General features: G+C 39.1%; 1 protein-coding gene across 1 annotated transcript; it reads right to left on the reverse strand.

Moving 5' to 3' along the window:
* Positions 1 to 5,521: 5,521 nt before the first annotated feature.
* hao1 (hydroxyacid oxidase (glycolate oxidase) 1) lies at positions 5,522 to 16,711 on the reverse strand. Its single transcript, XM_017476652.3, has 8 exons — positions 16,531 to 16,711; positions 14,070 to 14,221; positions 11,439 to 11,694; positions 8,729 to 8,904; positions 7,218 to 7,309; positions 6,634 to 6,792; positions 6,110 to 6,179; positions 5,522 to 5,950 (listed from the first exon to the last, which is right to left on the reverse strand). The coding sequence occupies exons 1-8, from the start codon at positions 16,689 to 16,691 to the stop codon at positions 5,883 to 5,885; spliced, it is 1,134 nt and encodes a 377-aa protein (XP_017332141.1). The 5' UTR covers positions 16,692 to 16,711; the 3' UTR covers positions 5,522 to 5,882.
* Positions 16,712 to 16,771: the final 60 nt, after the last annotated feature.

Here is a 16,771-nt window from a genome sequence, read left to right on the forward strand (position 1 = left end):
AGCCAGCTGCCAAGATGCAGAGAGCAACTCTGCAAGTCCTTTATTGGAGCAGATGGGATTCATTATTGTGGAATTTGTTAAATGGAAATGAAAAGCAGTAGCAGTTGAATGGGTTGATCTAGTGAGGTGCATTACTGTACCTTTAGTTTACATGACTGACGGCCTGCGATTGTACATGCGCAGCCGAAACTCTACCCATGTTATGCATCTGCTTTATCTGAGCCGAATATTTGTAGTGTGCTCCTTACTTTTCCACTTGAATTATGGTTTTATGGTGTACACAAAGCCGGCAGTGGCTGACTCAGCTCAGTTGGATTTAAATGCAGGACTCTGCGTCCCTGTCTGAGCTCTATTCAAACTTTTATGAGACATTTTTTTCCCTTTTTATCTACATTTATGACAAATTGAAATTGTGTAATTGTTGGTATTGATGAGGGTTGTTTGCTATGCTTATGTGTGGCTTTTTCTTAAAACCGTTAATAGAGCAATTATTCCACATTGTGAGAAATGTATGAAAAGGGCATGACTGAAAAAAACAAACAACCTTTAACCCAGTCCAGGGTTCAGGCATGCTGGTGCAATGGGGCGGGCTTTTCCTTCGCCAGGTTGGCAGAGGGTTTTGTTTGTTTGGCACTAGGCTCAGAGCTGTGCATCTGTCCGACGCATACACCTGTGTTGTAAATGCCCAGCTTTTACGTAAGAAAGACACAGTCACGCTGTTGAGCTAAGGATGTGGCAGAGTCCCACTTTGAAGGTTGGCGTGCAGGTGCAAGACCACTGTAATTTCTGACATTCTGAGTTTAATGGCTCTCAAATAAGGAGGTCGTCCTTCTCTCTTTCTCTCTCTCTCTCTCTCTCTCTCTCTCTCTCTCTCTCTCACACACACACACACACACATACACACACTGGTTCTTTTTAGTTAACCTGAGTAAGTCACTGTTTATTTTCATTGGCAAATCATTTTAATTCGGTTTAACAGGAATAATCTGAATGTTTTCATTGCTAAATAGGTATATAAATAAATTTTCAAAACATATTTGCCAACAGCTAATGACTACATATTATATAAATCTACATCTAAACAATATAGACTTTTGAATAAAATATAGTTTAAAATAATAAGTTTTTTTAAATGACAAGTTTTCATATATATATATATATATATATATATATATATATATATATATATATATATATATATATATATATATATATATATAAACATTTAACTAACTAACTAACTAATTATTAGATATCACTGCTCTACAGTCTTACTCTGTAAAGGCTATATCTAATTGTAATGACACACACACAAAAAAAAAAGTTGCACTCTGATTTTAGGTTTCCTGCAGCTTACCTTCCCTTGTTTATATGCAGAATGGTGGTAGAGCCAATGTCTACACACTTTACTCAGTTTTTCCTTGCAGACAGTCCGCACCCGGCGTTGTTTGTTGTTGTGGATACGTGTTGTGTGCTTTCCACTGAAGCGACAGTACCTCTGCCAAACCATAACTCAGGTAATAGTCGTATGCGTCATGGCCCCAAGCTAGCATATAGGTCATACTCAACCATTCCAACACAGTCATAGGTGTGGATTTTATCTTTTCACTGCATCACCTCCAGTTGACGTTCACTAAGGCCACACAGTCATTTTCCAACATAACCTGATAATAGCCTGTTAAATTAACTCGGCTAGTGAAACATTTTATGTGCCCGTATCAGTGGGGGTGACTGAATGACTCGTCTTCTCAATTATGTGCTGCTCAACTGTTTAGACGTAGTGTGTGTATGTGTGTATGTGTGTGTGTGTGTGTGTGTGTGTGTGTGTGTGTGTGTGTGTGTGTGTGTGTGTGTGTGTTATGACTTCACCTTGTTCTTAAATTATCCTCTTCCTGCTTGAAATCTTGAGCGAAATCCAAGCCACACTTAATTTCCTAAAGTTTAGATAGCTGATAATAACAAAGATCCTTACAAGTTAAAGTATAAGTGGGATCTGGTTTCCTTCCAGTTTACAACATTTTTTTTGTAGGAACTCCTGTGAGATTTTTGAACATTTTGAACATAGCAACAGATCAAAATATACCTATTTTAATTGTCTCTCGACATTGTGCTGCATGAAAGCATTCCACCTGTATTATGGACAGATGCTAAGCTAATGGCAGACAGATTGAATTGGCAAAAGACACTCATATTCTTACTCAGACAGACGGACAGACGCACACACACACACACACACACACACACACACACACACACACACTTATATTTTTTCGACCATCTGCACATCTGTTGGTAAATGGGAAACAAACAGGAATGCAAATCGTTGCCGAACATCTGCTGACCACAGGCCACATCCCAAGCCCAGAAGAAGAAATAGTGTTAGCCATGATCATGCACAGATATTAGATGTTATTAGATTTTAGATGGATATCAAACAGACCTGCACATGTAAGAGTAATAGACCACATAAAATCTGCTTGCTTTCATGTCTTATTGATTCTCTCCCCCCTCTCCCCAAATCTTGCTCTAAATGTGCATGAATTGGCAAACAAAACAGAACGATCTGTGGGAAATGTTTCATAAAACAACAGGGCCAGATGTTGGACTGGGACACGTGGTAGTAAAATACCACAATGCAAGAAAAAAAAATCCAAGGTTCTACAATTTTTGATGTCAACAGATGTTCTCTCTCTCTCTCTCTCTCTCTCTCTCTCTCTCTCTCTCTCTCTCTCTCTCCCTCTCTTCCTCTTTCTCTCTCCCTCTCTCTCTCAAACCAAATGAGCTCCCCTCTCCCTCTTTTTTTTTGAACTGCTACAATGTTGCACATGGAGCTGTTATTAACTGGCTGCAGCTGTGAGGTCCATATCAGAAAATGTACTGTCACCGGCCCAGCACAAAAATAAATGGACAATTTAGAGCAATTGTCACTGAGTGCCTAAAAGACACCGAGTGCTTTTGCTCTGGATCAAATTTGGTTTCCCCTGTAATCATATTTCTTCACCTGGTACAACTTAAATAGTCATTTTGAAAATCTTGCATGTTCTTATACATAGAAAAGCAAAACAAAGAATGCGAGCAGATGTTTTGTGAGGTAAAGTACAAAAAAAAAAAGCGTACAGTCCTACTGACACAAAACACAAATCTGCCTCCACCTCCATGCCTCATAAAACATAACTGTATGTATGCCTTAACATTTTGCCATTTTGATTTTCCGCTTGCATCAAGTGCAATAAATCCAGTGTTAATGTCAGGATTTAGTGGACTTTACTTGTCTTGGTGACTACTGAGGAGAAAATGAGGGGAAATGACTTACACAATGATATGGTCTTCCAGGCCATTAACATTTTGCTGCATCACCTAGACCAGGTTTGTTGAGTGCACTGTTTTCCCATCAGGAGTGAGATCTGATACACCAGATGCTAACTGAGTCATGTTCGTAGCTCAGCACATCTAAACATGCCTTGATGCTCCTCGAGCTGGTGTTGATTTTCTTTCAAGACCTCAACGTCAGAAAATGTGATAAGGTCACTGTACAAAGTTGTATACAAAGAGCATGAATCTGATTGCCATAAGATCTCTTTGGAGGCTAAGAAGTGAAACACTGCCCTCTCCTGGAGTCTCCATTCCATTCTGAATGAATAAACTGAGTTTTCTAAATGATGCACAACTATCATGCGGATGTGCTGTAATGAGTCCTAAACATTTATCAGGCAGTTATATGTGCTTTGCTCAAGGAAGTAGAGATTTTTCCAAAGCTCTCTCTTCTGTAGTGTGGGAGTGAACTGCAGCTGTGAATCCAGTGGCCTGAGAGCAGAAGGGCACCTGGAGTACACACAGGTGCAGAGTGACAAGCGGAACAGCACTCTTGCCTCTGTAGGTCTGCCGGCTGTGAGACTGAGGCAGTGTCTTGTCACTACGACCGCAAAACTCAACAAGGCACACCCTGTCCCATACAGTTTTGCTCTTTGGGCCTTACTATGGAAAAACCTAAAGCCATATGTGCTGGGCTTGTGGCCAACAGCACTACTTTATGCACACAAACACACACATGTACACACACACAAACTGTGGGACCGGTTGGTTAGCACGTTTGCCTCGCACCTCCGAGGTTGGATGTTTGAGTCCCACCTCCACCCTGTGTGCTCGGAGCTTGTGTGTTCTCCCCGTGCTTCTGGGATTTCCTCCAGGTACTCTGGTTTCCTTCCCCAGTCCAAATACATGCGTTGTATGCTGATTTGCATTTCCAAATTGTCCATAGTGCGTGAATGCGTGTGTGAGATTGTGCCCTGCGATGAGTTGGCATGCTGTCCTAGATGTCCCCTGCCTTGTACCCCGAGTTCCCTGGGATAGAATCCAGACTCCCCGTGACCCTGTGTAGGATAAGCGGTATGGAAATTGGATGGATGGATGGATGGATGGAAGTCTTTTGAACTGTGCTGGATGGATGAACACCAATATCTTCCAAAAGAAATACCTCAGATTGTGTTTTGATCATGGAGGTAGAGTGATCGTTAACATATCATTCCAAAATCTCTTATAGGTGTTCAATTGAGTTGTGATCTGCTGACTGTGTAGGCCATACCATATGATTTACATCATTTTCACCTTCCTCAAAACATTCACTGAGCTCTTATGCCTTGAGGATGTGGCAGAGTCATGTTGGAAAAGACCATTCCCCTTCAGGATAGAAATGTTACCATAGGATAAAGGTGATCAGTCAAATTAACTTGCACTACTTGCAATACATACAGTACACTGCATTGATTTCCAGTGATGCTTCTCTTTAAGGGGACTCAAATCATGCCAGCAAAATGTCTCCTACGGCATAACAGTGCCACCGTATTTTCCTTTCAATTCGTCAACTATCTGTATAATATAATTACTTATGATAGCCAGCCATGATAAAAGATCAGTGTTTCCTCAGTTGAACCATCACACCATCACTCCTGCAGTTAAAATCAACAGCCTTGTCAAATATCACTCCAAACATATCTAAACAATAACGGGTGGCACACTACTCCATGCAGGTCATGTTCGCGTTAGAAAACAAAAAACATTCTCATCTTAAATTTGTCCAATGTGGCGTGGAGGATTTTCGTTTCATCCCTATCCCGGTCTCGTGGCGGAAAACCCCTGAGCTTCCTTCATAAACTGTACATTTCATTTGATTTCGGCAGGAGGGAAACGTTCCCCACTGTGGCCCCTGCAAACGGAGGAGGTTCAAACAAAGTGCTAGGTGCTAATGAACAGAGTCCTGACAAAGTTTGTTTTCCTGTATGAGCCACGCATATAATGGCTTCATTCAGAAGCGGTGGCTTAGCCATGGAAAGAGCTAGTAAAGAAATCCCAAAGTGTTTGGGTGACCTTCCTGAACTTCATACAAACTCGTTTGCCTTGTGGGCCTAGTCAAGGGAGTTTACATATTCATGAGAGACATGCTGCAGCAACAGGGCTGAGATGGCTACATACTATGAATTTCCCTGACAGTTACACAAAAACTTATAAACAAATAAACAAGAAACAGAATGAGCACATTTAATATAGTCAGGAAATAAGGACAGTATGACATTTTAGAGCCTTATTTAGATTAAAAACAAGAAAATACTATCTATAATAACCTGACCAAATTAATTTCAATATTACTGTTGCTTATAGTATCTCAAGACAAATGAAGAAAGAAAGTATGACAAAGAATGTCTCCTAGTATGTCAATAAAAATTGATATGATATTTCTTCACATCTCTTGCTTATTTATATACAATTATGATAGCTTATGATATAAATAACATGTTCTAATGAATTTTTGGTATCTGTTTAATTTATTGTATATGATTCTAGAATTTCTGAATACTGACATTTTAATGACAGCTCCATGCAGATCATCAGATCCTTGAGATTTGCTCAGATCTTCTCAAAAGGGTCCTATTGATTTCCTCCAAAGATCTGCATCCTTTTGCATTACAACACAAACAATTTAAAAATGAAATAGTAAATGTAACATGTCCCAACGACTGATCATAATGTAGTAAATGACAGAAATCTACTTGTACCATGCTATTATTTACAATTATTTTATGGATGCATGTATGTTTGAACTGGAAAGAGGTACCTGTAAGAGCTAATGCAAGGTGAAGTTCCTCTCGGAGCAACTGGAGCACATCGCTGACACCTTTCTCACCCTAATAACAGCAAAAGACATTTTTGTGATCAAATTTGTATTAACTACTACTACTACTACTACTACTACTACTACTACTACTAATAATAATAATAATAATAATAGTAAACTTTATTTTATAAAGCACCTTTAAAAGCAGCTTCTCAAAGCACTGTACTCAAAATAAGCAGTACACAGAAAAAAAATAAAATTATAAAAGTTAATAATAATAATAATAATAATAATAATAATAATAATAATAATAATAATAATAATAAAAGTAGATATCTACAGTTGAATGCAAGTTTAAAAAAGTATGTCTTTTTAGGGAAGTAAAAAAGTGTCTTCTTAGGGAAGCTCAGACCTATGACATTTTTAAAGTTGAGCTTTAAAAATGTCATAGGTCTGAGTTTCCCTAAGTTCAAGCGGAAGAGAGAGACAAAACTAAAGCTTTAGTTGCCATGTTTCTGCCTCACCTCACAGGCCAGGCCCCACAGGATGGGTCTTCCCACAAACACAGCCTTTGCCCCCAGCGCCAGGGCCTTCAGCACGTCTGTACCCGTGCGTACGCCTCCATCCAGATAAACTTCAACTCTACCACCTACGGCCTCCACGACCTCAGGCAAGACATCAATCTGCTCTCACACATAGGCACATTTCGTTGCACATTTAGTATGCACATTTTGGTTTGCTCAAACTATTCTCACTTGCGTTTCATTTTTGCCTGACATACTAGAAAGTATGACCCACAAAGATGTCAGAGCAGTAAAAAAGACTAGTTTCCATAAACCTTTTGACATTTAATAAACAGTGTATGAAGGTTGCTATGATGAAATAAACCAATAACATAGCCAGTAGTCAAAAATACAGCATGGGAATTGTGTGATACCTACAATCAGAGCCTTTAGTCACGCTGCAGTGTCACACCTTAAAGAACCAACACCCAGGAAACACTAAGTGAGATGTAATTTTCAGACCACAGTTGTTTACTGAAGAGATGACATGTGGCTTGGGGATCTCTAAAGAATAAGCACTGTTTACTCTTTCACTAGGCACTTACGGTGGCTGGAACACAATCAAGCTGTCTTGCTCCATGGTTTGACACAAGTATCCCATCAACACCATATTTCAGAGCTTCTCTGGCATCTTGTGCTGCAGCACAGAGTCATTATAAACAAGATGGCATTAAAAAGCATACACATTTCTTTTTGCTTAATATGTAAGGAATAAATCACAATGAGGTGTGCTATTATAAGAAAATATTCAATGGCCTCATGTGATGTGATGGTTACTGTTTTTACCTTGAAGTTGATTATTGTTTCAAAATGCAGATATCCACAAATGTTAAATTAGCATCTCTTTACAAGATGTTTCAACATATCAATTATGATAAATTTATATGTAAATATAAATTTTCTTGGTTAAGTAAGAACACATTTTTTAATCTGATTATTATTATTATTGTCCCTACATTTTCCTACCGCCACACAGGGTCTTGGGGAGCCTGGAGCCTATCCTGGGGAACTGGGGGACCAAGGCGGGGGATCACCCAGATGGGGTGCCGACCCATTGCAGGGCACAATCATATACACACCCATTCACATACTACGGTCAGTTTGGAAATCAGCCAATTTGGTCAATTTGAAAGCATGTCTTTGGACTGGGGGAGGAAGCCGGAGTACCCAGAGGAAACCCCCAAAGCACAAAGAAAAAATGCAAACTCTGTGCACAAAGGGCGGAGCCGGGCATCAAACCCCCACCCCTGGAGATGCAAGGCAAACGTGCTAAGCACTAAGCCACCAAGCCACCAAGGCCCCTATTCGTACACTATAATTTTTTTTTTAATTATAAGATTATGTGGCGCATTGACCATACAAGGTCATGAGAGTGAGCCATCACTATGGAAATGATAATCTATTAGAACAAGAACTATATAAAACTGTGATTTGAATTACAGCTGGCACTACTGTTAAAACTGCTTTTATAGACATTAATCACCTTCTGGCCAATCAGATTTGAGTATTTAACACTGCTGTGGTATAGCCATATTTAAAGGAAGTAATAATATTTTGCCCTGAACTGTTAATTCTTCCTTGCATGCTGCCTTGGAAATTGTTAACATAGCTGGGATTGTTTAATATCAAAGTTTTTGTGTCTGTGCTGAGTACTGTATATGGACCACTGAAGATGGTGTCATTTCCCATAAAGACTGTACTTTCTCTAGTTCCACATCATAACCTTCAAACTCCATCATGATCTTAGTTCCAGACCCAGCAAGATCTGAAAGTTAAAGGCTGATCCCGAAGCAAGATAACAACGGTTTTAGCCATATGGAGGCCATTATGTGTAGGAGCTACAAACTTCACTGCATATCTTACCTACCATGAAATAAGGTAGACATTGTATTTAATTAACATGCCCTTGCTGACATGCAGCTCACATATCATTTGCGTTTTGATCGGATTATGCAAATCCCTTTGACAGTATCCTAGTGGCTCGTTTCCAGAGACCAAAGGCCGCAGACGGATGAGCGCAGACGCTCTAATCACTCCTCCCAGCTGGAGCACTCACCTCTCAGAACTCCTTTAACCACCACAGGCAAGGAAGTGATTCTTTTTAGCCAAGCAATGTCCTCCCACTTCAACGTGGGATCTATGGCCTGAGCCACATACACTGCCAGGCCGCTGTCCTCCCCGTAGCCCTGCTTTGATGAGAACGCTAAATCAGGCGTTTCAAAATTGGCCATCCTGAAAAAGAAAGAGTGCAAAAAAAATAATTAAATCACACGAATTTGAAGAGTGTTGTTTTTGGTCAGTGTTTAAAAAGCCAGTTTGGGAATTAAGCCAACCGGTAGCCCTGCTGCTCAATAGCACCTTGTTGATGGTGCTGCTACACCTTAAAAAATTCAGAAAAATCCTACAAGGCTGTATCATGTCATGTCTAGTGGAAAAGGAGTACAACTCGAGAAAAATATGATCTATTCACAAACTTCATTTTAGTTTTCGGATTGCAATAATTCACCTAGCAGTACAGGACAGGAAACCTTTGCTTTCATCAGGCTGTTTTCTTTCGCCTAATGTAATGAGGGGTAGTAAAGATTAACCAGTTCCTATTAATCCCCATGAGCGACTTGCTAATCTACTGTAAGAAGTGAGGGGGAAAAAGTTTCCCTGGTTTTAGAAGCCAGGTTTCTGTTCCGTAAATACATAAGCCTGTTTAGTGACTGCAGTTCAGTTTTTCAAGAGAAAACAAAGCTGTCTGTGTGGGGCCAAAATTCAGATGGGTTTTGCTTTTCAAGAAATCTCACAGGAATGTCAGCATTAGACACTTGCTATTCATTAGATACTTGCCGACATGCATAAACTGCAAGTGGTTTTCTAAAAAAGGTTTAGAGTTTGTGTGTGACTCCATGATTGTGATACCATTTAACCCTTGTAACGCTTAAGGGAACTTTTTAAAATCGTTTTTCATCATTGAATCTAAGAAAACATGCATTCATGATGTGATCTAAGGCAACAATATTTCCTTTTACAATGTTTCTTTGATGACATTGGCTGCATTTTCCTCTTGAACCCTCTCAGTAAAATGGTTGAGATTTTAGCATAATATTACCAAATGCTCAAAATATGGTAAGATGCTATCCATGTTAACGGCACGAGGACTTGAAGGGCTTTCTAATGATTAACTTAAAACCCATTTTTTAACCCATGATCTTCAGGAAGATGAAAGTTCGTGTTTAAAGATTAATGTTGAGGCAGAAGGGTTGACTGAATGTTTGAACAAAGTGTTTGAAATAAAATGTACACATTTCATAACCTATAATGAATGGAAACAGATTTTTCATGCATGAGATGTTAAACTGATTCATATATATATATATATATATATATATATATATATATATATATATACACATATATATATATATATATATATATATATATATATATATACATATATATATATACATATACATATATATACATATATATATACACACACACACACACACACACACAGTATATATATATATATATATATATATATATATATATATATATATATATATATATAGATAGATAGATAGAGAGAGAGAGAGAGAGAGAGAGAGAGAGAGAGAGAGAGAGAGAGAGAGAGGGAGGGTATATTACGATTCTTGAAGCATTTGAATGATTATGTTTGAATGATTAAACTGTGGTTATAGTAGGCTTGAACAGGTAAAATGCTGATTTATTAGAAGCTGTCGGTTTTATTGTTTTAGTTGATTTATCTGATTTAGTTGATTTATATATGCATATAGGTTGTTGTGAAGGACAATTATTTATGTTTAAAATGTCTTTTACTTTACACTTATACGTACGTTCACTGAGCACTTTATTAGAAATACCTATTTATTCATGCAATTATCCAATAAGCCAATCACATTGTAACAGAACAATGCATAAACCCAAGCAGATAGAGGTCAAGAGCTTGAGGTACGGATCGCATCAATCATCAGAATGGAGAAAATATGTGATCTCAGTGACTTTGTTATTGGTGCCAGATGAGCTGGTTTGGGTATTTCAGAAACTGCCAGTCTGCTCGGATTTTCATGCATGACAGTCTATAGTGTTTATATAGAATGGTGCAAAAAAAAAAAAGGGTCAAAGGACGATGGATAGACTCATTTGAGATGACAAATAACCACTCATTACAACCATGGTGAGAAGAAAAGCATCTCCGAATGCACATTTCAAATCTTGAGGTGGATGGACTACAACAGCATAGAAGACCACATCTTCTGTCAGCCAAGAACAGGAATCGGAGGCTACAGTGGGCACGGGCTGACTGAAATTAGACAAATAAAGATTGGAAAAGCATTTTGCTTGATTGGATAAATGCTTGAATGAGCAGGGGTAAAGATGTTCCTATTAAAGTGGACGGTGAGTGTATTTGTAAATATAATATCAGTGGGACATAAATGTTATCCCAATCATGGAATCACCACCGTATTATCCTACAACAAGTGTATAGTTACAGTGTTCATTTTACTGGCAGAACTGCTGACTTGAACCCTGCTATAATTTCTGTAGTTGTGTTCATAGAACAACACTGTGAAGGGTTTTTTTTTCCCTCAACGATACAGATTGTATGACACCATTTGCTAAATTCCTTTAACCAGTAGATTGGCACTGTGTGCAGTATGCCCTGCAGTGAGGGCTGCACTTCCACGTTCACAAAAGGTTGTGAAACCCTGTACATGGCACACTAACATGTTGCACATAGCTGCCTCCAAGTTTACCTCAAATGAGAGGGCAGCTTGAAGCGATTGCGCACGTCATCACGCCGCTTGCCAAGATAAGGTGTGTCCACTGTGACAAAGATACCCTTATACCCTGCTTCTTCAGCTCTCCTGACCAGAGACTGAGTCAGGGCTCGGTCTTTGTAAATGTAGAGCTGCATCCAGCGCACACTTGCCGGGGCTGCTTCTGCTACTTCCTCTATGGTGGAGGTGGCCCAGGAGCTCAGCATCATACCTGTGCCAGCAGCCAAACAAGCTACAGGAAAGAGACAAAAAAAAAACATTGTTATGTGTTAGTTTTATAGGAAAAATATTAATAAAAAGCTCTTATTTTGCTAAACTTTGTGGAACAATAGTAATGAAACATAGACTACTATAAACCACACGTATCAATTTAATACCAAAGGGTTAGCTCCTAAAAATGAAAGCCCAAGAGCTTCTTTTCTCAATCACCATTTTCCAGCTATGTTTAATGTCATACTAATGAGAAACCCAACACAGGATAAGTGGCATTGATGGCGATATTAGCACGAACGTTGAGGTTTTGGAACCCATTGTGTTTGAGCAGAGTGTACAGATGAGGAGCTGAGAAACCAGGATATCTGTCTCTCATGTACGTATCTCATTGCTGAATTGGTCTCTTTATGTAGAGATGAACCGGGGGCAAATTCCCACTGGCGCCGCTATTAGCACATATTCAAACGGCATAGTGGGAAATATACGAAACCATTAATCAAAGTGAAAAAGCTGGAAGTTGAGATGCATCTGACCTCCTGTTATTCAAACATTGCTTCTGAGCATGATCCTTTGCAGTGTCACACTTTTAAACTTGAGAACTGGATCATACAGTGGAGTGAAAAAACTTGCATTCCTTTAAATGTAATCTATTGCAGATGTTCTTTCAGTATAACAAGTGACAAAAATGGTCAAGTTATGTTAACATTTTAATAGTGAGAAAATCCTTTTTGAATGTGACGTACGCTGATCCGGTAAGCAACACATACGCACCCAGCCATCCACATGAAAAAAAATGTGATTAAACAGACCGGGCCACCATATTCCATTGCTCCATGGTCCAGTTCTGATGCTCACATGCACATTGTAGGCGCTTTCGGTGGTGGACAGGGGTCAGCATGGGCATTCTGACCGGTCTATGGCTACACGGCCCCATACGCAGCAAACTGTGATGCACTGTGTGTTCAGACACCTTTCTATCATAGCTAGCATGAACTTTTTCAGCAAATTGTTCTACAGTAGCTCTTCTGTGGGACCGGACCAGACTGGCTAGCCTTCGCTCCCGACACTCATTAATGAGCCTTGGGTGCCCATGACCCTGTCGCTGTTCACTGGTTGTCCTTCCTTGGACCACTTTTGGTAGGTACTAACTTCTGCATACTGGGAACACCCCACAAGTTTTGGAGATGCTCTGACCCAGTCATCTAGTCCTCACAATTTAGCCCTTGTCAAAGTCACACAGATCCATACACTTACCCATTTCTCCTGCTTCAAACACATCAACTTTGTGAACTGACTGTTCACTTGCTGCTTAATATACCCCACCCCTTGACAGGTGCGACTGTAATGAGATAATCAGTGTTATTCACGTCACCTGTCAATGGTTTTAATGTTATGGCTGATCAGTGTAAATATTCCTTAATAACCTGTAATGCCCACTCTTGGCCTTTAGAACTGTCTATGGGTCCTATTAGTTGTAATAACATTATCCCTGACATCTCTGCTTAGGCAGTATTTGGCATTTTTTTTACTTGATATACTTTTACTCACTTGGCATATTGGCATACACTGATTTTAAGTCAGCTGTGTAGATTAAGAGGGCTATGGCAAAAAAAAGAAAGAAAGAAAGAAAGAAAGAAAGAAAAAGACTTCTTGCTATTGGTACGTTTTATATCCTTGATACATGATTCAGCCACATTTATTTTGCATCGTTCTAGAATTATTTTTATTGCCAGATAAATTGCTATTTTTTTCTAACTAGGAAGCTTTGGGTTGGAACAAAAGAGTTCCAGCACCCTTAAGCATCTCTGCAATTTGAACACTGGATGTAAGTATGAGATTATTCTTTGAAGCACAACACAGATTAACCCATATGAAAAAATCAGATATATTTCACATGTAATTATGTGAGCAGTACATGATCATATGTGGGAAGTATGTGGAAAAATGTGCACTCAAGTACACCTGTGAGAGCATGTAAATAATGTGCGATCACATGAAAACAAATGAAACGTTGGAAATAAATAAACTGTTGGAAAACCACACAGGAAAAATAAAAACACACGGACTCCGTGTGAAAATTCCACACGAGAAGCATAACATGAAGTGCATAAAAATTGCGTATCTGTGTATATGCATAAGCATAAATGAAGTTGGTGTGACTATTGTGTAAGTGAAACATGAGAATATGGGGATATAGGTTATATACCTGCTATGACTTTGCTGTGAGAGTTCAGTGTGTGAACTATTGACCTGTATTTCATGTGGTGAAGAGGTGAAGCTCCTGCTATAACATCATGACACACAGACCTGGAGCTCCACCATGTGGTGTATTAAATATTTGCAGTATGGAGTCCATCACCTCAGTGTGAAATTTCCTCTAGCTGCATGTCTCACCTCTGGCAGTAGCAGTCTCTCCTTCGGGGTGAGCCATTTTCTGCATTGCAGTGGCTGCTACACACACAGGCATGCTCACACTCTGTCCCAGCACAGTTGTAGACATGTCCACCTTGGACACATCTTTAAGCACACGTGGGAGCAAGCGCCACCTACAACAGGAAGGAGGAAATACACTCTGATGATGAAGGGGCAGGGAGACATTAATCAGTGACTCGCTGTAATTCATCCTTCAGTACATAAGCTGCCTGCTTTGCACTAAATCAGATCCCTCCTAAGGTCATTCCTCCTTTTTCTTTTCATATGGTCATTTTTCAAACCTTTCACGTTTACTCAAGCCCTAAAGCTACCAGCGCAAACATACACACTATCTATGTTTGCCGTATTATTTATTCAGTGTATCCTTTCATCTACTTTTCTCTCTATTGAAAAGGCTTTATCTCCATCTTTTAAACACTAGTTCCAGCTGAGTCTTCAACTTCTCTCCTCTCATATCTTTCTTCTCTTCTTCTTGCCTTCCATTCTCCCCTAATCTCAGACCACTCTCTTCTCATCCCTCCTTTTCTGTCGTCTTCTTTTCTTTTCTCCTTTGCTTGTCTTATCTCATTCTCCCCTCCTGCTCTTATTTTCTTTCTCATCTCCTCTCATCCCATTCTGTTCTCAACTCCTTGTTTCATCTCCTTCTCTTGTCTTATTCACTACTCATCTCATATCCTTCTCTTCTCTTTTTTTAATCTCCTTCTCTAGATTCAGTTGACTGTTCTGTTTTTGACTCTTCTCTTCCCATCACATATCTTGCTTTTCTCCTCTCATTCACTTCTTATCTCTTTCTCTTCTCCTCCCATTTTCTTGTCTTGTCTTCTCATCTCCATCTGTTTGTTCTCATCCATCTCATTCCATTCTATTCTCTTCCCATCGCTTTCTCCTTTCTTCTCTTCAGGGTCAGGGACAGGGTCACGCTGGTTGCAGGGCCTATCCAGGGAATACTGGGAGAGAGTTGGGAATATTCCGTATGTATATCTTCTTTCCCATCACTTTGGTATCTGCTGGTCCTTTTTCCAATGTGTGACGTTATAAGCATTATATAAAGCAAGAACAAAGCTATATTCTAGAGCCACAGGTCCAATTCGCCGAGTTGTTTTAAGTAGACACATTAATGTGAAAAATAGAGCACCACCACGGAGCTCCTAATTGTTGCCTGTCACTGTTAATGGCTGATGTAGTCAGGGTGATCTGGCTAGAGCTGACTAACTACAGCTTCTTTAACTTTCCATAATCACTCCCTGAACCCTGAGCTTAATGGTTTGTTCTTGATTATACTATAAATAATGTAGCACAAGGTTTATCTGCATAATGACAGGCTTTTCGTTTTTGTTGACATTGCTTTAGGACATTTTCCTCTCCTCAGTAAAGAGCATCACACTACCCACACAGGAGAGAACAGTGGGGAAAGCTAAAGCAAAGAAGACCCCTTTCTGACCTTGCATGTCCATACCGTAGATTAAGAATAAGGAAAAAAATAAGGTTGTGTAATGGTTTGGTTTATCTTTTTTTCTGCCGTTTGTTGATTGAGTAGGGACTGACATATGGCTTGTGTTATTAACTTGGTGTCTGAAACCAATTTTCCAAACATTTGTTGTGATGGTTTATATTTCCTGCTTGATTAGTCACAACTTCCACCACAGCATGCGTCTTACTCGTCTTGGTAACGACAGTGGAAAAAGGGGTTTTATGCAGAAAAACAACGCACAGCACTTTCAGAAATAGCTTCTTTCACTACATAGCATGACAGAAGTGTATTTGTTTGATTGATTATATGGCCTCTCCATTAGAATAAGTTTTGCATTGTAGCACGCATACACTGTAACTGGATTTCCAGCTTATAACTTGTATGAATTCTTAAACCGCACAAGGTTATTGGCCCGTTATTAAATAGTGTTGTTTTTACCCGTTTCTTGCACAACTCAAGTGAGTCAGATAGCTTTTTTTTTTTTTTTAACACACACACACACACACACACACACACACACACACACACACACACACACACACAGCTAAGATTTATTACTGTGTGTCAATTTAATTATGAGGTGTGGACTCAAATGTGTCAAACCACAGCAAATGAATTCCAAATTCTTCATAAATCATTTAATATTATTTCTTAGAGTCAGGCTGCACAGTCAACGTATAGTAATACTCCTAATTACTCCTATTACAACCCAAGAACTATAACTGAAAATTATTTTTGTGTACATTTGTCTTAGCTACTCCAGCTTCCAGCTTGAAGAACAAATAATTAAATCTCAGAAACAATTACTAAATGTGTATTTACTTTTTCACAAAGGCATACAAACGGAAAAAAAAAAAGATTTTCCACTTAATCAGAGATCATCCTTATTTTTGATCTTCAAAAGCACAATTTTGTGATTGTGTCCATGTATACCGTTATACCATTACATACCTTTTGAAAGCTGCTACATTATCAACTAATGATTCCTGCTGATCTGCTCCAGAGAAATAATAATCGAATACTGCTTTGGGTAAGATTGTTTTAGCTCTGTGCTCAAAATCACTCACACACACTGGCTTGTCGGACATGTTTCCTGAGAGACGACCCTTCATCTGTGTCTTTTTTTTTTTTTTTTTGCAGCATTTCACATAAATCAGCAGCTCACCTATAAATAATTAACTCAAAAATCTTT

This window comes from Ictalurus punctatus, chromosome 9 (genome assembly GCF_001660625.3).
Source record: "Ictalurus punctatus breed USDA103 chromosome 9, Coco_2.0, whole genome shotgun sequence".
NCBI lineage: Eukaryota > Metazoa > Chordata > Actinopteri > Siluriformes > Ictaluridae > Ictalurus > Ictalurus punctatus.

What these genes read in the sequence shown, in the direction of transcription:
- hao1 (XM_017476652.3), bottom strand. Translation starts at nt 16,691, where the DNA reads ATGAAGGGTCGTCTCTCAGGAAACATGTCCGACAAGCCAGTGTGTGTG. An exon ending in GGTTAAAGGAGTTCTGAGAG is followed by an intron (nt 7,310 to 8,728) that starts GTGAGTGCTCCA and finishes TCTGTGCTGCAG; the next exon opens with CACAAGATGCCAGAGAAGCT. An exon ending in CCTTGCATTAGCTCTTACAG is followed by an intron (nt 5,951 to 6,109) that starts GTACCTCTTTCC and finishes GTAATGCAAAAG; the next exon opens with GATGCAGATCTTTGGAGGAA.